At 27.3% G+C, this 18,566-nt stretch overlaps 11 protein-coding genes across 12 annotated transcripts; 6 read left to right on the forward strand and 5 right to left on the reverse strand.

Annotated features, from left to right (window-relative positions):
• Positions 1-3,309: 3,309 nt before the first annotated feature.
• LOC113795974 (uncharacterized) lies at positions 3,310-4,851 on the reverse strand. The gene is made up of 5 exons (XM_027346216.2): positions 4,593-4,851; positions 4,375-4,493; positions 3,859-4,293; positions 3,654-3,743; positions 3,310-3,572 (listed from the first exon to the last, which is right to left on the reverse strand). Exons 1-5 carry the CDS (start codon positions 4,714-4,716, stop codon positions 3,492-3,494), a joined length of 849 nt encoding a protein of 282 aa, XP_027202017.2. The 5' UTR covers positions 4,717-4,851; the 3' UTR covers positions 3,310-3,491.
• A 146-nt stretch (positions 4,852-4,997) lies between these two features.
• LOC113795969 (cysteine-rich with EGF-like domain protein 2) lies at positions 4,998-6,946 on the reverse strand. Its single transcript, XM_027346211.2, has 4 exons — positions 6,608-6,946; positions 6,439-6,555; positions 5,753-6,367; positions 4,998-5,682 (listed from the first exon to the last, which is right to left on the reverse strand). Exons 1-4 carry the CDS (start codon positions 6,845-6,847, stop codon positions 5,404-5,406), a joined length of 1,251 nt encoding a protein of 416 aa, XP_027202012.2. The 5' UTR covers positions 6,848-6,946; the 3' UTR covers positions 4,998-5,403.
• Positions 6,947-6,963: 17 nt separating this feature from the next.
• Positions 6,964-8,839, forward strand: LOC113795968 (man(5)GlcNAc(2)-PP-dolichol translocation protein RFT1). The gene has a single exon (XM_027346210.2). The coding sequence runs from the start codon at positions 7,105-7,107 to the stop codon at positions 8,815-8,817; it is 1,713 nt and encodes a 570-aa protein (XP_027202011.2). The 5' UTR covers positions 6,964-7,104; the 3' UTR covers positions 8,818-8,839.
• Positions 8,840-8,847: 8 nt separating this feature from the next.
• Positions 8,848-9,706, forward strand: LOC113795967 (uncharacterized). The gene is made up of 2 exons (XM_027346209.2): positions 8,848-9,281; positions 9,349-9,706. The coding sequence occupies exons 1-2, from the start codon at positions 9,046-9,048 to the stop codon at positions 9,704-9,706; spliced, it is 594 nt and encodes a 197-aa protein (XP_027202010.2). The 5' UTR covers positions 8,848-9,045.
• Positions 9,707-9,777: 71 nt separating this feature from the next.
• mr (anaphase promoting complex subunit morula) lies at positions 9,778-12,894 on the reverse strand. Its single transcript, XM_027346256.2, has 2 exons — positions 12,364-12,894; positions 9,778-12,303 (listed from the first exon to the last, which is right to left on the reverse strand). The coding sequence occupies exons 1-2, from the start codon at positions 12,421-12,423 to the stop codon at positions 9,778-9,780; spliced, it is 2,586 nt and encodes an 861-aa protein (XP_027202057.2). The 5' UTR covers positions 12,424-12,894.
• Positions 12,895-12,928: 34 nt separating this feature from the next.
• On the forward strand, positions 12,929-13,630 carry LOC113796017 (uncharacterized). Its single transcript, XM_027346263.2, has 2 exons — positions 12,929-13,198; positions 13,263-13,630. Exons 1-2 carry the CDS (start codon positions 13,039-13,041, stop codon positions 13,628-13,630), a joined length of 528 nt encoding a protein of 175 aa, XP_027202064.2. The 5' UTR covers positions 12,929-13,038.
• Positions 13,631-13,687: 57 nt separating this feature from the next.
• On the forward strand, positions 13,688-14,203 carry RpL38 (ribosomal protein L38). The gene is made up of 2 exons (XM_075820470.1): positions 13,688-13,823; positions 13,887-14,203. The coding sequence occupies exon 2, from the start codon at positions 13,913-13,915 to the stop codon at positions 14,123-14,125; it is 213 nt and encodes a 70-aa protein (XP_075676585.1). The 5' UTR covers positions 13,688-13,823; positions 13,887-13,912; the 3' UTR covers positions 14,126-14,203.
• Positions 14,204-14,290: 87 nt separating this feature from the next.
• Mnat9 (microtubule-associated Nat9) lies at positions 14,291-15,018 on the forward strand. The gene has a single exon (XM_027346262.2). It carries the CDS (start codon positions 14,291-14,293, stop codon positions 14,945-14,947), a length of 657 nt encoding a protein of 218 aa, XP_027202063.2. The 3' UTR covers positions 14,948-15,018.
• LOC113796015 (zinc finger protein-like 1 homolog) lies at positions 14,926-16,269 on the reverse strand. Its single transcript, XM_027346259.2, has 4 exons — positions 16,131-16,269; positions 15,941-16,052; positions 15,290-15,869; positions 14,926-15,216 (listed from the first exon to the last, which is right to left on the reverse strand). The coding sequence occupies exons 1-4, from the start codon at positions 16,233-16,235 to the stop codon at positions 15,015-15,017; spliced, it is 999 nt and encodes a 332-aa protein (XP_027202060.2). The 5' UTR covers positions 16,236-16,269; the 3' UTR covers positions 14,926-15,014.
• A 76-nt stretch (positions 16,270-16,345) lies between these two features.
• LOC113796014 (uncharacterized) lies at positions 16,346-17,711 on the forward strand. The gene has a single exon (XM_027346258.2). It carries the CDS (start codon positions 16,474-16,476, stop codon positions 17,575-17,577), a length of 1,104 nt encoding a protein of 367 aa, XP_027202059.2. The 5' UTR covers positions 16,346-16,473; the 3' UTR covers positions 17,578-17,711.
• On the reverse strand, positions 17,627-18,535 carry LOC113796018 (microtubule-associated protein 1 light chain 3 gamma-like). 2 transcript variants are annotated; one of them, XM_075820469.1, is made up of 5 exons: positions 18,416-18,535; positions 18,219-18,268; positions 18,090-18,145; positions 17,925-18,031; positions 17,628-17,849 (listed from the first exon to the last, which is right to left on the reverse strand). In XM_075820469.1, exons 3-5 carry the CDS (start codon positions 18,141-18,143, stop codon positions 17,687-17,689), a joined length of 324 nt encoding a protein of 107 aa, XP_075676584.1. In that variant the 5' UTR covers positions 18,144-18,145; positions 18,219-18,268; positions 18,416-18,535; the 3' UTR covers positions 17,628-17,686. The 2 variants fall into 2 exon arrangements, with proteins under 2 accessions (XP_027202065.2, XP_075676584.1); XM_027346264.2 differs by having other exon boundaries at positions 17,627-17,849; positions 18,219-18,472.
• Between the last annotated feature and the right edge of the window lie 31 nt (positions 18,536-18,566).

Below are 18,566 nucleotides of genomic sequence, written 5' to 3' on the forward strand. Positions count from 1 at the left end.
AAACAAAATCAAAAAAACAAAAAAAACAAAACAGAAAAAAATGTGTATTTCCCGTTCTGTGTTTGAATTGGATCTGATTTCGATGATGTCTGGTCTCCCTTTTATTTTTTTTTTTTCGGTATGTCTGATGATTGGTGGTGGTGGTGGTGTTCCAACAGAATAAAACAAAAGCCGAAATGCCCAAACATGTTCCAAAATGCATTCCAAACGAAAAAAAAAAATTGCGGTAGTGGTACACATGGTAGAGCATCCATACTTGCACATGACAATACATTAAAAAAAATATTCCTGATAATCCGGTATTTGGTTTGTTTTTTTAAATAGAAACGGTTATCATTTTATAGATCAGATCATAATAATCAAAAGCAGGAAAAATATTCAAAAAAAAAAAATTTGGAAAAAATGATGAAAACATTGATTAACTAGAAAGGAATTCTTCTTTTTCTTTTTTTTTATTTGGAATTTATTTTTGGATGATGAATTTTTTTCGATTCTTCGATTCTTTCATTTAACAAAACAACCCAGAAAAGGGATGAATGAAAAGAAAAAACATATTCCATTGAAAATTGTGGCTTGAATAGTCAAGAAAACAAAAAACGAAAAACAAGAAAAAAAAACAAGAATCCTTAATGATGATCCAGAATTAGTAAATAAAGAGAGAATGGAAAAAGAATGAAAAGAAAGAAAAAAAATCTTTTATCTATCTAGATAAGAATAGAATAATTATATGGACATGATACTGATGATATCGATAATAAAACATTATCATCATCATTATCATCAAAATGACAATGGACATTGATAATAACAATAATAATGATAATTTTTCTGTTGTTGTTGTTGTTGATTATTAGAAAAAAAGACGAAAATCGAATCCAAAAAAAAGAAAAGAAAAAGAATCCTGTCATTTTCATTAGAATTTTTTTTGTTTGTTGTTGCTGATGGTCTTTTGTGCTTGAATGAAATGAATTCATTCCATTTGTTGATGATGATGATGACTACAAAAAAAACAAAATGACAATGACAATCATGATGTTGTTGTTGATGATAAATAAATGGAGCGAAACAGAAGAAAAAAATAGATAGATAAATAGAATGGAAAGGAAACATTCTATGGAAAAAAAACATTGTTGTTTTTTTTACAAATCGAAAATGAATGCTTGAATGAATGTTTGGATCAAAAAATATTATTTTTTAATTGTTTTGTTTTATTTGTTGTTTATTTCGTTGATATAATTACCAGAAAAAAAATGGAATGAAAGAAAATTTGTCAAAACAAAAAATTCACCCAACGGTCATTAGGTTTTCCTTTTCGTTTGTTTGTTTTCTGAAATGAAACATCTTTTTTTTAAAAAAATCCAAGAATTTAAACATTTTTTTTTCTTGAAAAATTATTATTATCATTTCCGGAAAAAAATCCTATAAATAAATATCAGAAGCAGCGGCAACAGCAGTGAAAATGACTGAATTGCAAATATTATCCAATCGATAATCGATGATGAGATTCTTTTTCTTTTTTCTTTTTTTTTTGTTGTTGTTGTTGTTGAACAAAAATCGATCAAAATTAAATTTTTATTTTTATTTTTCTGGTTAAATATTGATGGTTTGTTTGATCACACACACAAACACACATAGAGAATTCGGTTATAATTTTTCTGTTGTCGTTGAAAAAATTCCGTTTTTCTGATTTGGCTGGAAGCCAAATTTTGTTTATTTGAAGCCAAAGAAAAAAAAATCAGTAACAAAAAATGAAAAAATTATTTATTTATCGATTGTGAAATTGAATGTTGAAAACTTTCATTTTCATTTCAGGAAAAAAAAATGAATTTCAATTGTATTTGATGATCGTCAAAATCATTCAAACAAATTTATATATGGAAATCGATGATGATCAATGGAAATGTCCACTCTCTCTGTAACTCTCTATTTGATGTAAATTTTTTTGTTGTTATTGTTGTCCAAAAAGAAAAATCCATTGTCATTATCAAATAACTGTTTTCTGTTTTATTCTCTGTGGTCACTGATTGTCACCCGTCGTCGTCAAATTCAAAAAAAAAAAAATCAATGTTGACAAATGCAACACATTCGCAAACAACAACAACAACAAAAACAAAATTTGGAAAAATTTTCAAAAAAAATTGCATAATATTTTTTCAATTTAAAATGTGTGTGTGTGCGTCCAGTGAAAATATCCTGGATATACTGGACCCACGATAACAGCAACAACATTTTTAGGAGAAAAAACTTTTGGGAAAACATTTTCAATTGAATCAAGGGGTAGGAAAAAATAAAATTCATCATTTCCGATTGGTTCGTTACACGAAGTTTCACGTTTGAATGATTAGATCAGTGATTCTCAACCTTTTTGTTGTCGCGGCACAATTTTAGAATTTTTGAATATATAACAGTTGCATTTTCAGAATTTCGCGGCACACTAAAGTGCCGCGGCACACTGGTTGAGAATCACTGGATTAGATTATTATGGTGAACAACAACAACAACAAAAAAGAGAGGAATTTGAAAGAAAAAAAATAAAAAATCTATTTCAGCTGTCAAACATTGAATATATTCTTTTCACATTGTTGTTGTTGATCATGACAAATACAACAACAACAACAACAACGAAAGCAAAAGAAATTTTGAAATTGTATAATGCATGTTTGTTCAGTTCGGTTGGTTGATTGGTTGGTTTGTTGATGCCGGGTCTTTTCACAATCATACAAACACACCCATGCGATTTGAAATAATCCTGATTGAAACATCCCTTATATTTTGATTTTTGATTTGATTTTTTCTGTTTTTTTTTTTTTTTTTTGAGAAAAACAAACAAACAAATTCTTTCATCATTTTTTTCTTTTTTGATTCGGATTTTTCATCTCAGATTTTCTCTGCTTGGAAAACGAAAGAATTTTATTCTTTTGTGCAAGCAGAAATTCACGCATAAGCACCCAAAAACCCACACACACACACAAACACCCGACCAGACATTGGATTCACATGATTCAAACGTTGATATCAGTCATATACGAAAGAAAAACCATTGAAAATCATCATTATTTATTGATAAGTATTTTTTTTTTGTTTTTGTTTTTATTATTGGATAATAAATGATGCAAACGAAGAAGATTCGATGATGTAATAAATATTAAATAACCATAAAAAAGAATGAAATGAAAAAAAAATATCAAAATTCAAAGAAAATGAAATTAAAAAACAGTGAAATTTCAACATGTGAAATTCTTCAATCATCAATCTAGATTTGTATTTTTTTCAAAAAAAAAGTATCAAGAAATTGTTTTACAAAGCAAAAAAAAAAAAAATCATAAAATTTATTTAATTAATTAATGATGATGATGATTTTTCTTTTAAAGTTTTTTTTGCCACAAAAAAATCAATTGTTTTCCGTTAACAAGATTATTATTTTTTTTTCGATAAACTTAACCAACCAACCAATTTTGAATGATCCAACCACCAACTGTGCTCATTTATAATTATCTTAATCGAAAAATATTAAGAAAATTATTGCTATAATTATTTTTAAGTATTTCAGTAATTTCAAGTAATTTTTTGCCCTTGTTTGTGAAGTGAAAAAAAGAGAGAGGGAGAAAAGTGTTAATGAAATTGAATTGATTTTTTGGATTTGCAAAACTTACTTGTTTGACTAGATTACGAAATCGATTCATATCGATTAATTCTTCACGTCCTAATCGATAACGATCGATTGTTTTACGAAATTGTTCTGCCTTTGGAGGAAGAAAAAAAAAGAAAGTTTGAAATGAAAAATAACAAGAAATTAAACTAATCGGTAAATAGGATGGGATGGTGGTGTGTGTGTTTGCATTAATAAAAAAAATTTACCTGATCAAATAAATTTTGAAATTCTTCTTCACGTGTTTCTGGATTACAAAATTTTACCAAATCCCATTCATTATCATCATTATTATTATCATTGGAAGTTTTAGATATTTGTTTATCTCTTAAAAAATTTTTATCATAAATCCAACTATCATTTGTATTATCATCAGCGGCGGCGGCAATTGAATTGGTTTTTGAATCGGTTGTATAATTTTTTTTCTTCAACATTTCCAATGAATCAGATGAATTGAATTTTCTACCTGAATGTTCACGATTCATTGAACATTGTTGATAAAGTGATTTTTCATTTTCCAATGAATATTGTCTATTTCGTCGTCGTATTCGTTGTCTACGACGTTCATTTAATATAACCAATGATTTAATAATTGATAGATAAGAATTTCTTAATATTTCAACATTTGAACGTAAATCGTCTGACTGAAAAATAAAAATACCAACCGTAAATCAAATTATTGTGTAATTTCAAATTTCAACATCATCATATTGTTACACACATACCATTGAAATCAATCCATTCAAATCAATATGTTTAGCATTATCTAGATAGGCATATTTTGTTAGATAATTTGATTTTTCTTCTTTCTTTCGATGTTTTGCTGTTTCGCTTGAATCGGATACTGTGTGTGTTTATAATCAGAAATAGAAATAATAAAATTACAAAAAAAAATCAATCAATCGATAAAATAAAATCATAATTATTATTATTATTCAATTACAATTTTGTTCTGAACTTGAATCTTTTTTCTTATCATCATCATCTTTATTATCATCATCATCATCTTCGTCATCATCATTATGATTTCCTTTTTTGTTTAAATAGTCAAAAAATCTTGAAAACATCTTTTATCGTAGTTGTTGTTTTTGCAATCAACACTTTTTCACAAACACACAGAGCAAAGTGGTGATTAGAGAGAAAGAGAAAGAGAAGAAAATCGATTTGTTCCAATAATTTTTCCTTTTGTTACAAGTAAATAATAAAAATCAAATTTATATACGATGAAAAGTTTATTTATATTTATTTATGCTTCATTATTATTAAGTTCTGTTCGATTTGGATTATAATAATAAAAGAAAAGAAATTCGCTTTTTTTTGTTACAAACAAACAAAAAAATAATAATAATTTAATAATTGTTATGTCTACTAAGCGAATTTATTATCGATTTTTTTTGTTTGTTGTTGTTGTTGTTGTTGTTGTGTAAATAAATGGACCATAATAATTTATTATTATTAAGCCAAAAAAATAGCCTTCAAGTTTAAATAAGAATCAAATAAGGAATGATATTAATACCATGTAAAGATTTATCTGATGAAAATAAAAACATCATCATCATAGTTGTTGTGTATTTGACTAGAAAAGAATTAATCGTTACAACAAAAAAGAAATTTTTGCTGGTTTGTAAATACAATAAGAGTGTATATGAAAAAAAGTCAAAAATATGTGAAAAGTTCAGCGTTTTTTTTCTCTTGATTTTGTTTTTTGATGCCAAAAGAATTACAGCCCAGCGAGACCAAACTTGCGATTGTTTTCATTCATATCCACCAAATACATTATTCCACCATTTATCAAATTGACGTCCATATTCAGTTTCTAATGATTTTTCCGATATCATTATATATAATGCTACAGCTAAACCAATTATTGATGAAATAAAGATATTATGACGAAATATAATACAGGTTACAATACAAAGACCAAAATATGTTGCATAACGTGCTGGTGATGCATATGGTTGTATTAATGGTTTTGGATCAGGATTTATACAAATACCATCTTTTAATATATGATTATCAGCACATTTTAAACACTGGTTTAAGAGAAAAATAAATAAATTTAATGATTTTCAAAACTTTTGAAATAGAAAATAAAAAACTTACCGAATCTGGTCCATCACCATCACAACCATTACAGGCTGGATCACATTGATAACAAAGATATGAACCATCAGTATTAATACAGAATGAATTTAATGGACATGGATTATTATCATTTGATGATGATAATGATAATGATGGTTCACATTCATCAATATCGATACAGCCATTATCAATTGTCCAATAATAACCATTTCGACATACATGACAACCTTTTGGTCCAAAATCAAAACAACTACCCGAACAAGATGGATCACATGGTAAACATTGAACAGTACCATTTAAATGAAATAATGTTTCATTTCGGAAATAATCTTTTGCACATGAATCACAATTTTTATTTGTATAACCATGATTACAAAGACAATTTCCATTTCCTAATCGTGTACCTGAGCCGGCACATTTTCCATTATTCGAACAAATTCGATCCGGATAACCATTACATTGTTTACATTCATGTCCATAATGTCCATCTGGACAGCAAACTTTTAAAAATTCAATACATAATCTATTCACAATGATTAACTGATTATCTGATTGATTTTTTAATAGGGCATACGAATGATCATTCCACCATTCATATATTTTTTCATAATTTTCTTCAGCAAATGATCGACACTATATGATATGAAAATGACAAACAAATATTAATATTAATCCGGTTAGAAAAGCAAAAAGGATTTAATTACATCATCATGGCCAGCTTTAATATCGAAACAAAGTCTGTTCCAAATTTTCGATATGAAATCAATATTTTTCATTTGTTGTTGTTGAGTATTATCATCATAAAGTAATGATCGAATCATCTGAAAAACAAATCATTTTAGATCTTATTATACAAATGAATTGTTTGTTTACCTCGAATAAAGAATTCGACATTAATCGACAACGAGTACATTTACCCAATACTGATGGTTTGAATTTTATTGAATTTCGTTTGATCGTTTCATTCGATATTGTTCCATTGTTGATTATCGTTGATGATTGATAATGATTTTCATTCGATTCAATAGAATCTATTTTTAAAATAATAATAACAAAAATAAATAAAACTATTGATAAATAATGTTTCCAATTGATGATTTTATTTATAAACATTTGATTGATTTTAAAATATTGTGTTTTTGGTAGAAATTTTTTGACTAGATTAATTTATAAATTGCGAAACAATCTTCCGAAGATGATCGATCGTAAATTCTTTACGACACATCATTTATGAATAGAAATGATATGATTAAATGTTTACGTTTAGAATTTTAACATTTTTTCAAAAAAAAAAACATTCTTATTTTTTCAAGAAAAATTAATCATGACCATTTCAGATACCGATTAAAAAAACCAACAAGAAAATAATTATGGAACCAAAATCAATAGATTGTCCACGAATAAAATCCAAATTACATACAACAACAATATCGACAGCATATAATATTATATTACAAATTGGTCTTCGTTTATTTAGTTTTATAATCAATGCATTTATTCTTCGATTTATCACTAAAGAAACACTTGGTATAATCAATGTACGATTATTATTATTATATACGACCATACAATTTATTACAAGAGAACCATTTCGACGAACATGTGCACCAAACAATTCAATCGATGATGATAATCAATATGATGGTGATGAAATGAAGAAATCAAAAAATGATTGGTCAAAAGTTGTGAATATAACATTCCTATCGATACCATTATCATTTGTAACTGGTCTTACATTTTCAATTATTTGGTATAAATTTTTTGAAAGACCTGAACATTTACTTTATGAATATCAATGGGCAATTATGTCGATATATGTTTCAGTGATTATCGAATCAATGGCCGAAACATTTTTCATTTATGGACAACGATATGATTATATTCGATTAAAAGTAATTGTCGAAGGAATCTTTCAAACTGTTCGTTGTTCATTATTAGCTTTATTTGTTTATATTTCACCTGAACATTCTGTATTTGGTTTTGCAATAGCTCAATTGATTGCTTCAACTATTTATTCTCTTACATATTTTAGTTATTTTTTATTTAAAAAGAAAATACCAATGACAACATTTTTACCGAATTTTCTTAGTGATAAAGATGATAATAATGAATCGTCGTCATCATCATCATCATCATCATCATCATCATTGTTGGAAACATCATTAACATTTTTCTATAATTCATTATTGAAACAATTTCTTACTGAAGGTGAACGTTATATAATGACAATGTTTTCGGTAATTAGTTTTGCTGAACAAGGTGTTTATGATGTAATCAATAATCTTGGTTCATTACCGGCAAGAATTATATTTCAACAAATTGAAGAAAATGGTTATATTTTATTTTCAAGCCTTATCAAACGTGATCTAGATACTAGTCAACAGATAACAAAAATTCTAAAATCATTATCAATTTGTTCAAATCTAACAAAATTAATGGCCATAATTGGTTTAACATTATTTACATATGGATATCATGGTGCATCCATTGTATTATCCGTTTATGGTGGACAAAATTTTATCAATGGATCATTTGGACAATTAGCCATACATCTATTTCAATGGCATTGTATTTATATGATATTTATTGCTATCAATGGTATATTAGAATCATATTCATTTGCAGTAATGAATACACGGCAATTAAATCGATTCAATACAAATCTATTAATAATATCAATTATTTTTACAATAATTTCATTGATAATTATATCATATGTTGGTAGTGTTGGTTTTATTATGGCTAATTGTTTGAATATGATGACCAGAATTATTGTCAGTTTATTATTTATTGGAAATATTTATCCAAATTATTCATTATGGATATTCATACGACAAACACGACCAAATTTTCATACAATCATATCATATGTACTAATATTTATTGGTCTTTCAATTGTATATCATTGGTTAGGATTAGCCGATATATTTCTATGGTCAAAAGCAATTTTATTCATCATAATCAATGTAATGACAATTATTTGTCATTTTATAATTATTATTTATTTTTTTGAAAAAGAATTATGTTTATTTGTACGAAATGAATTATTATTTTTCAAATCTTTAAAAAATAAACAAAATTAAGCATATGCTAGAATTTGAATAACCGGATATTTGATCTTTCAAACGATAATCAATCATCGATGATGATGATGGTTGATGATGACAGTTTTACTCTCATTCACCATATGTGATTATTATTAGTAACATCAGTGAAAAAAAGATTTTGTCGATAGAAAATTGTTTTTATTCATTCATAATTCTAATGATGATCATAAATATCATTTGAATTGACAAGCAGACACAAACATTATGCCGACCACAAGACAAACGGAAAATCGAAATCAAGAAAATGAACAAAAATTTTATCATCATCGTATGATTGCAAATGCACGTGAACGTTATCGTACTGAATCGGTAAATATGGCATTTCAACGATTACGTTGTTTATTACCAACAATTCCATCCGATCGAAAACTATCCAAAATTGAAATCTTACGTCTAGCTTCATCATATATACGTCATTTGAATAATATCTGTATAGCTATGTAAGTGAATCACAGTTAAAATCTTTTTTCGATGAAATTTTTTAATGTTCAATTCATATTTATTTAGATCACAACAAATATCGATAGAAAATATTTGTTCACGTTTTGAATGTTCGGAAAATTCACTACAGCAACGATCAGTTTGTACATTTTGTATAACGACAACAACAACAACTTCAATGATCAATGGCTACAATAATAATGATGAATTTGAATGGAATTTAAAAAATGAAATTTTATTCACACAGCAGCAGCAGCAACAAGAACAACAAGAATCAGATAACTATGACGATGAACAACAACAACAATCATCATCATATTTTATTATGAACAAAGGAAATGATACAAATAAATCATTGAATGAACAACAAAATGAATTTGATACAATTCAATGGCAGCAAATAAATTTTGATTATTTTGATTAATATCGATAGAAAAATAGAAAATGAAATCATTGAAAAAGTTTTATATTAATACGACCAACAAAAAAAAAAAATCATTCATCCGTTGATTTATTCAAATCATAAAGACCATTGATAAAGATTAATTTTTTTTCATGAACTTTCCGATCCAAAAATTCACGTAATTCATGCATGGATAGATTTTCAATTTCCGGTGATTGCATGTTAAACATTTTTAACATTGAATAAATACGATCCAATGAAAGTGCATGTAAATTTTTTAACATATTATCAATAAAATTCCAAAATAATTGTAAATTATTTTCATTTTTTCGTTTTCGATCATTCATTATACCATTACCATCATCATCATCATCATCATTATCATAATTATCATCTTGATTATCGATAAACATCATATCAAATTCTTGTGTACATTGTTGATGTTGTTGTTGTTTCATTATTGATGATGATGATGATTGTGGTGGTGGTGGCGGTGGTAAATCTTCAACAACAATATATGAATCATCATCACCATCTTTACATTCTTTTATGATGCCAATATTTTTCCAATAAGATAAATTTCTTCGTACAACCGATGGTAAAACATCCAATTCTTGTGCAATGGCAGCCATTGACCATTGATTTTTTTGTTGAAATAAATGAATTATTGCTGCCTGAATTGGACGAACCGAATATTCATGACTACCGTTACGAAATTCTAATTCCAATTTTACCGTACCAAGTTGTTCTATCCAATTAACTGTACGATTTCCTTTCAATGTTTCGAAAATTTTTTTATAATTATCAAACATTTTTTGTATTTCTTCGGGTAAACGAAAATTTTTAAATTCATTATTAGTAAATCCAAGATTATCCGGCCAAAATTGTTCGGATAATATTAGGCCATTCATTTTGATATTGGCAGCTTTGATTTCATCAAAACCATTAATCTGTTGATTAATGCGTTCCGAATCTTTAAGATCTTTTAACATTACTTCACAATTATGTAGTTCAGATTCACCAAAACGTAATGATAATAATTCTAGATTTCGTAATTCGGATTCAAGATTAATTTCAGGTGTAAGAATCAATTTCTGTGCTAATAAACGTTGATATTCTTGTACGAATAAATCTTTACTATCAAAAATATTGATCAACATTGATATAATATCAGAATTAGCTAAATCTTTGCTCATTCTTGAAACACCGATTGTTTGTGGTACCCATGAACGCCATGTATCCATAACGTATTCATCTTCATCATTAATCAGTTTATTAAAATGTTCAGGATCATCAAAATTAACGATACTATCAGTGGTAAGAATGTTTATAATACAACGAACAGTATCTTCACGTGTTTTTAGATAATTACGTATTGGATCGCAAACAATTTGTAGAATTATACCTTGTGGATCTAATAATCGTAATGCTTTGATTGTTGTAAGATATGCTTCAATTATACTACTTGTTGCTACACCTGCATGTAATAAACGTATTTCTAATGAATTTTTCAATGAATAGGTAAATATTTCACGATAAAATGGTTCTAATTGTATACATTCATGTAGATCACAAATAGCTGGTTCGCTATATGGAAAATCAATGATTATATCAAATAATTGTTTCATACGATTAAAAATATAGGTATTTGTTAGAAAACTACGAATATTATTAAGATTCAAACTTTCAATCTGATCAAACAATACAAGACTGGTATTTTTGAGAAAAAGATTATTCAATTCACCACCATTATCATTATACATTGGTACATCTTCTTCGGATGTTGTTGTCTTTTCAATATTTTGATTATATTGTTCAAGTGCAATAAACATATCCGTAATATTTTCATTCGATCGAATAATGTAAATAATTTTGATCCAATCAATAATACTGTTTTCCAACCATGAACAAGTTATACTTAAACAACTTATATCAAAATTTTTATCTTTACAAAGATTCCATATTTGTCGTTCAATCATTTTGAATAAAACACTTTTAATAATATCATCACAAAGTTGATAAAATATGCCCAATTTACGTAATATATTTAGAAATGGAATAAAACCTTTGCTTATACTTGTACAATAACATTCATTATCAATATTATCATTACCGGTACGTTTGAATCGACAAATTTTACATTTATTGAACGACGATTGTTTTGAACTATTTGATTCGTTCTGCTGTTTTTTACCGACAATATGATCCAAAACTTCGAATGAAAATGCAAATGTATTGAACAGAAAACTGGAAAACAATAATGGCATATCTGCAATTAATGCTGTGTAAAGAATTTCATATAGTTTTCGAATCTGTTCATCATTCGAATCGAACAATAAATCAAGTAATGGTCGATACAGCCAATTCGAAATACAATCATTAAGTTGATTGAATTTATGAAAAATTAATCGATGTTGACATTGAACATTTTCTTCATATTTCGATGAATTCTTGTTAAAATCAAACCAATATTCTTTTAGCATAGCGGTTAGATAACAACGATAATTATAAATATAATATTCTTGTAATGTTTCGATGGCATCGGAATCTGTTTTCAAATTTGTTATGATTTGTTGACATTTTAACCATAAATCAGACTTGGAATCGATGTATATTTTCTGTAAAAAACAACAAATCAATGTTTATATACAGATATGATTCCAAAAAACAAAACCTACCGAAGGATATTTCGATGAAATATTCAATGAATTAATTAAAAATTCAAAATCGTTATCCATTCTTAAGATTTTTTCAATTGCAAAAAAAAACGAATTCAAATCGAGATGAGAACAGTGCTCACTATTTTCACACAAATGGGCTTCAAAATTAAAATTGAAAGAAAATTTTTGCAAATTATAATTTAAAATTTCAAAATTAGTTTATTCATTTTAATCTGAAAGATTAGTAAAATGTATTCGTTTTGATGAAAACATTTCTTTTTCATAAACATATTCTGCAAAATCGATTATTAATTGCCATATTCGATATATCAATGCTCCGACAAACAAAAAATTGAATAGAAAAAGTATAATATTTATGGCATCGAAAAATATGATCAAATCTTCTTCGTTTTTATGGATCAAATTCTCCAGACCAATCGATTCATTAAATTTCATTACAAAAAAAGAAGAAAAAAACAATCACAATAATACTCAATTAATTGCCGCAAATCAACGAAATTTAACGGACCAAAAAAAAAAAAAATTGGATTAGCAAATACGAATGTACTGCCATCTTTGATTTTGTTATTTAATCATCGAAACGTTTTGCCAATTGTCAGATGAAATTAAATTTTCACAACAAATAATTTCGAATTATTATTTTTTTTTGAATCAAAATCATCAGCCATCAATATGAGTAACCCATGGTTATTGGATACGATCGATAAAAATGTTGAAAAATCTAAACATTGCTTTGATGATAATTTCGAAACGATTAATTCAGCCAACAATGGAGAATTGAATGAAAGTGGCCTTTGTTTACCCGATTCACAAAAATATCTCCATTATTTAGGTTAGTATTGGGTATTCTTATTTTTTTCGATTCTTCGAATTTATAACACTCTGAATTCATTTAGAAAATCGTCTTCATAAATTGAATTCCGGTCCACAACGAACGGATAAACAGGCAAAAAAAATGCTCAAAGATTTAGCATTAAAACGTGATGGTTTATTCGATTTCATCGATACAATAAATTCCGATACAATTTCCATAACCGAAGACAATGATAGTCCAAAGAATCCAATTTCAACAGCCATAACCAATACGAATTTATATGATACAATGGAACGAAAACTTTTTCCACATTTACATTCAATCGATCCTGAAGAATCGAAAAAATTGCTTAATCATGATATTCTAAATTCAATCAATTCAAAACAACAAGCTAATCAAAAAGACAAGGATCCATCAAATGAAAATGAAAAGAATGAAGAATCTAAATGAATTCCAATTTTTTGAAAAATTTGTCAAATTTTATTTGAGAAAAAAATCATAAAAACGAATGTAGCGCCATCCTTAGTCGAGCAATCGGTTGGGTATACTTTTTTGGTTAAAATAGTCAGTATTTTCCTTTTCCTCTCACGTTTTTTTACACTGTTTCATTTTCACATTGTGATTTGGCATTCAGTTTTTTTTGGTAAATTTTTTTTGATAAATTTGTTTTTTGTAAATAAAAATTCATTTTTTATTCTTTTTTCAGATTTAAAATCAGGTAATAGTGAAAAAATGCCTAAAGAAATTAAAGAAATAAAAGATTTTCTTCTAACCGCACGTCGTAAAGATGCGAAATCGGTAAAAATCAAGAAGAATAAGGATAATGTAACAAAATTTAAAGTTCGTTGCTCGAAATATCTTTATACATTGGTCATCAATGATAAGGAAAAGGCTGAAAAATTGAAACAATCATTACCGCCTGGTCTTCAAGTTAAAGAAATCTAAAATTCGATTCGATTTTTTTTTTTGTAAACAAAATGTAAAAGTTTTTTTTTGCATCAAATAAATTTTCAAAAATTTCAATTCTTTTTTATTTTGTTCAATTCATTACATACAACAATTACAAAATTTTACAAAATTCTCGTTAGTATTTAAATTAAAAACATCAAAATGAAACAGAAACATCAAATATGGTCGGAACGTTTGATATTGGTTCCCTATCGATCACATCATGTAAAACGTTATAATGAATGGATGCAAAATTCAGAGCTACAATATCTAACCGGTTCAGAGCCATTAACATTGGAAGATGAATATAAAATGCTTGAATCATGGAATAATGATCCAGATAAATGTACATTCATTATTTTGGATCGTAAACATTATGAAATGGAACAAAAATCATTAAAAGATACGAATGAATGTGAAATTCAATCAATGATTGGTGATGTAAATCTTTATATTTATCTTGATAATGATAATGATGATGATGATAATGAACAACGTTCAATGGCTGAAATTGAAATTATGATTGCCGAACAATGTGCACGACGTAAAGGATATGGTCGTGAAGCAACAATGTTAATGCTTAAATTTGGTTACGAAATTTTGGGTATCCGAAAATTTCAGGCAAAAATTAAAACATCCAATATTCATTCACAACGTATGTTTACGGAAATATTTGATTTTGTTGAATGTAGTCGTTCGGCAATATTTGATGAAATTACCTATGTCTGTAATCTGATTGATCGTGAAAGTGGTAAACCAATTAATCATCGTTTACGACAAATGTTTGATGAATCTGATTGTCATTATAAAATCTGTTAAATTTATTTCAAATAATTCTTCTTTTTTTCAATAATAAAATATTCATAAATTTTGTAAACAAAAAAAATTAATCATCATGATTACGAATATTTGGATCAAATTCAGGATTTAAAAATGGATCATTATCGGCCGATTGTCGACCATATTTGATAAAATAATGAATAACAATAAATAGAAATAGTAATAGAATAAATCCATAGATGATGAATTTTTTATAAATATTCAAACTTGACATTGTACGCTGATTTTTTATGTATGTTGATCTTGACCTAATAAAAAAAAATCGAATGATGATAAGTTATCATTGGAAAAAAAAATACTTATTTGATAATCAAACAATACCTTAACCAACGTGAAAAAAATTCAACCGGTGATTTTGTTCGATATTTATCTTCAGCAATTTCATTTACATTTGATAATAATGGTCGACGTGATTCATTGTCGAATTTTGATCTCATCGATGATGTTGAACCAAAACTTAGATCACTATTTGTTGATATGAAACTAGTTGCATTGCTTACATTGATCGGTTGGGTAGCCATTTGATAGTTATTTATTTTATTTGCATTATATAGAGAATTATGTAGAATTCTTGGTGGCAAATTTTCTTGACGATTTTCGATTGTTGTCATCGATGATGAGGGCATTGTAATTTTAGTCGAATCATCAAGTAATGATGAAAAATTTGCCTGACCGTTCATAGCCGATGAAGATTGTGAATTTTCACCACTATTCAAAAGACTAATACCTTCTTTTGCCCATTCGAATGTGGCAAGTAATTGTTCCAATTGTTGAGTTATCGGTGTACGAGATGTAAATGAAAAAATTGGTTTCGAACAAATCGGACATGTATAACCGGCCGGTGCTGTATTCGGCGGAAATTGTTGGGCATATCTGTCAAGACATTCCAGATGAACAATATCTGTGCATGTTTTTTTCAAAGAAAAACAATTAGAAATTTGAAAATCAAAACAGAATTCAAGAAAAACATACGATAACAGCAAAACCTAACACATTGATTTGTATTTAAATCAGTTCGACATAGATTACAAAGATTTTCATAACTACTATTATCTAACCAGTTTAAATAAGGTCCAACGATACACTGAAAATTAAATAGACAAGAATATTTAGATTATTTCAAATTTTTGTGGAAAAATTTTCTACAAAAAAAAATTAATACCGTTCTATGTTGGCCATCAATCATACAATATTCACAGACATTTACTTGATGTTCGAAACAAAATTGATTGGTCACTTTACGTTTTGGACATTTACAAAGGCCCATTTTTTTGTTGTTTGTTATGGATATGTAAATGGATTGGAAATTATCATGAAAAAAGAAAAACAAATCGAAACGAAAAATGATGATAATGATTACGTACACGTCCAAAAAAAACAACAATTATCGATCGAAGCGCACCAAGTGTCATTCGATTAACAACATTATAAACAAAACAAGAAACTTTTTGCTCAACACATTTTATCATTTTTTTTTTCAAAATTAATTTTTGAAGCAAATAAAAATGTCTTTAGTAAATTATGGTTATAGTGATGACGATGATGATGATGGTAATGATAAGAATGAATCTGATGTAATTTCCAAAACTTTACCAATCGAATCGAATGAAAAGAAATCAACAATCGACAATTCAATTGCCAATGATGAAATAAAGTCGATACGTCCCTCATCATCAACACTTTCTTCATCATTAACGTTTAAACATCTTACGAAATCAAATTCTCGAATTCAAATCAAAGCTTTTGATGATAATTTAGCTTTGATGAATCAACAGCCAAATGGCCTAGTTGATTCCGATGATTCTGATGATGATGACGAAGATAATCGTGCACGAAAACGAATGAAACGTTCGGAAAAAGGTTCAAGTTTAATATCAATGTTACCAAAACCTAAAAATGCAAAAACAAGCTACAATAAATCATCAACAATAAATGAACCGACAACATCTTCTTCGTTGACATCATTAGTTCCTAATTCAGTTTCGAATCGTGCTAAAGTATCATCAATAACTTCAAAATTGAAACCAGCTAAAAATGAAAATAATTCGAACTTCTTTTTTGCCGATCCAGACAATGATGATGACGACGACGATGATGATAATCGTGATCATATTAAAATGATTCCAAAACCTTGGATAATTGAAGATAATAAAGATGATGTGCTCAATTCAGTAACAGCAACAGCCTCAACATTATATCATCAAGCTGAAGAAGAAGAAGAAGAAACATCGTCGTTTGCACCAATTTATGGCCCATCCAAACCAATCGAACCAGAAGAAGAAAAAACTTATATTGATCCAAATGATGATATAACTTATAAAAAATTAATTGCATCAAAATTCGATGATAATGTTGATAATATTCGAATTGTCGATGTAAATGTTCAAAAACATTTATCCGAAAATAAAGATTGGTTGAAAAATATTTCATTGGAAAAAGATACTGTTGATGAAGCATTAGAATCAAAAGCACCAAATTCAACAGCTAAACGAAAAAATCAGATTACATTTCTTGCTTATCAGGCTAAAAAACGTGAATTAGAATTGAAAAATCAATGGGCACAGAATCGTTTATCAAAATCACAGACAAGAGCTAAATATGGATTTTAAATGATGAAAAAAAAGATTTGTCTTTTTTTTTAATTTTTAATTAAGATTTTTTCTTTGTCAATGTAAATAATATTGTTTTTTTTTCTTTTCATTAATAGATCAAATAAATTTATCCAAAATTTTCTTGCGATGAATATGTTATGTAAAGAAAACCATCTTTATCTTTATGGTCTTTATAGATTTCATTCATTGTACGTGACATTTCGACAACAATTGTTTGATTATTAATCATAAAATGAAGTGATTGTCGTCCATTTAAATTCATTCGATTTCTGGTTTGTTTATGGGGGGGATTTTTAAATGCAATTATTAATCAATTTTATTCATTCATTCCTTGGTTTATTCACCTGATTACGGTCATAAATCTTCCCATTGTCAATTCTAGTGGAACTAAAAATTTTGTCTTATCCAATCGTGGTAGATATCGTTCTTTTGTTGATCGTTCAACAATTATCTATTTTCATTCGAATGATTAATTGTTTTCGATATGGAATTTTTACAAAATTTCTTACCGGAATTTTATTTGGAAATTTTGCCCGAATTCCCAATACTTCTTCACGACGCATAGCTATGAGGATTATTTAAAAGAAAGAAAAATTATTCAATTTTAAATTTTAGAAAAAGTAAAATTCAATACTGACCAAATGATTTACGTTGTTTAAAAGTTTTTTCATTTTCTTGACGATTTTTTCTTAAAAATGTTATATTGAATGGCATTTTTTTTTCGTTGATTCGATGATAATGGTAATGATGGAAACAAAAATCGAAAGTTGAATTGTTGAAAAATCGTTGAAAACAAAATGAAAAAGGAATGGGAAACAAAAATGACAATATTTACATTTGATGATACAAATCTTATCCGTTGTTTTTTGTTTGGTACGATGATAATTTTATTTTGTTTGAAGAGAACAATAAACAAAACAAAACAAAAAAAATCAACTTTTTTTCTGGAACTGAAATGAATTGGAACGCAGGAATATGGGCGCCAA

Source organism: Dermatophagoides pteronyssinus, unplaced genomic scaffold, assembly GCF_027571235.1.
Source record: "Dermatophagoides pteronyssinus isolate colony J.1.1.1.1 unplaced genomic scaffold, Derpt_VIB-CSIC_2022.12 sq0006, whole genome shotgun sequence".
Lineage (NCBI taxonomy): Eukaryota > Metazoa > Arthropoda > Arachnida > Sarcoptiformes > Pyroglyphidae > Dermatophagoides > Dermatophagoides pteronyssinus.

Excerpts from the sequence above, each read along its gene's own strand:
- LOC113796017 (XM_027346263.2), top strand. The coding sequence starts at position 13,039 with ATGAGTAACCCATGGTTATTGGATACGATCGATAAAAATGTTGAAAAA. Across the intron at positions 13,199-13,262 it reads AAAATATCTCCATTATTTAG|AAAATCGTCTTCATAAATTG; the intron begins GTTAGTATTGGG and ends GAATTCATTTAG.
- LOC113796015 (XM_027346259.2), bottom strand. The coding sequence starts at position 16,235 with ATGGGCCTTTGTAAATGTCCAAAACGTAAAGTGACCAATCAATTTTGT. Across the intron at positions 16,053-16,130 it reads TTGATGGCCAACATAGAACG|TGTATCGTTGGACCTTATTT; the intron begins GTATTAATTTTT and ends TTTAATTTTCAG. Across the intron at positions 15,217-15,289 it reads TTTTTTTCACGTTGGTTAAG|GTCAAGATCAACATACATAA; the intron begins GTATTGTTTGAT and ends TTTTTTTATTAG.
- LOC113795969 (XM_027346211.2), bottom strand. The coding sequence starts at position 6,847 with ATGTTTATAAATAAAATCATCAATTGGAAACATTATTTATCAATAGTT. Across the intron at positions 6,368-6,438 it reads TTAAAGCTGGCCATGATGAT|TGTCGATCATTTGCTGAAGA; the intron begins GTAATTAAATCC and ends CATATCATATAG. Across the intron at positions 5,683-5,752 it reads ATGGTGATGGACCAGATTCG|TGTTTAAAATGTGCTGATAA; the intron begins GTAAGTTTTTTA and ends CTCTTAAACCAG.
- RpL38 (XM_075820470.1), top strand. The coding sequence starts at position 13,913 with ATGCCTAAAGAAATTAAAGAAATAAAAGATTTTCTTCTAACCGCACGT.
- mr (XM_027346256.2), bottom strand. The coding sequence starts at position 12,423 with ATGGATAACGATTTTGAATTTTTAATTAATTCATTGAATATTTCATCG. Across the intron at positions 12,304-12,363 it reads TTTCATCGAAATATCCTTCG|AAAATATACATCGATTCCAA; the intron begins GTAGGTTTTGTT and ends TGTTTTTTACAG.
- Mnat9 (XM_027346262.2), top strand. The coding sequence starts at position 14,291 with ATGAAACAGAAACATCAAATATGGTCGGAACGTTTGATATTGGTTCCC.
- LOC113795967 (XM_027346209.2), top strand. The coding sequence starts at position 9,046 with ATGCCGACCACAAGACAAACGGAAAATCGAAATCAAGAAAATGAACAA. Across the intron at positions 9,282-9,348 it reads AATAATATCTGTATAGCTAT|ATCACAACAAATATCGATAG; the intron begins GTAAGTGAATCA and ends ATATTTATTTAG.
- LOC113796018 (XM_027346264.2), bottom strand. The coding sequence starts at position 18,294 with ATGCCATTCAATATAACATTTTTAAGAAAAAATCGTCAAGAAAATGAA. Across the intron at positions 18,146-18,218 it reads TAAACAACGTAAATCATTTG|CTATGCGTCGTGAAGAAGTA; the intron begins GTCAGTATTGAA and ends TAATCCTCATAG. Across the intron at positions 17,850-17,924 it reads AGATTTATGACCGTAATCAG|AAATCGAATGAATTTAAATG; the intron begins GTGAATAAACCA and ends TAAACAAACCAG.
- LOC113795974 (XM_027346216.2), bottom strand. The coding sequence starts at position 4,716 with ATGTTTTCAAGATTTTTTGACTATTTAAACAAAAAAGGAAATCATAAT. Across the intron at positions 4,294-4,374 it reads TGAATGGATTGATTTCAATG|TCAGACGATTTACGTTCAAA; the intron begins GTATGTGTGTAA and ends TTTATTTTTCAG. Across the intron at positions 3,744-3,858 it reads TTCAAAATTTATTTGATCAG|GCAGAACAATTTCGTAAAAC; the intron begins GTAAATTTTTTT and ends CTTCCTCCAAAG.
- LOC113796014 (XM_027346258.2), top strand. The coding sequence starts at position 16,474 with ATGTCTTTAGTAAATTATGGTTATAGTGATGACGATGATGATGATGGT.
- LOC113795968 (XM_027346210.2), top strand. The coding sequence starts at position 7,105 with ATGGAACCAAAATCAATAGATTGTCCACGAATAAAATCCAAATTACAT.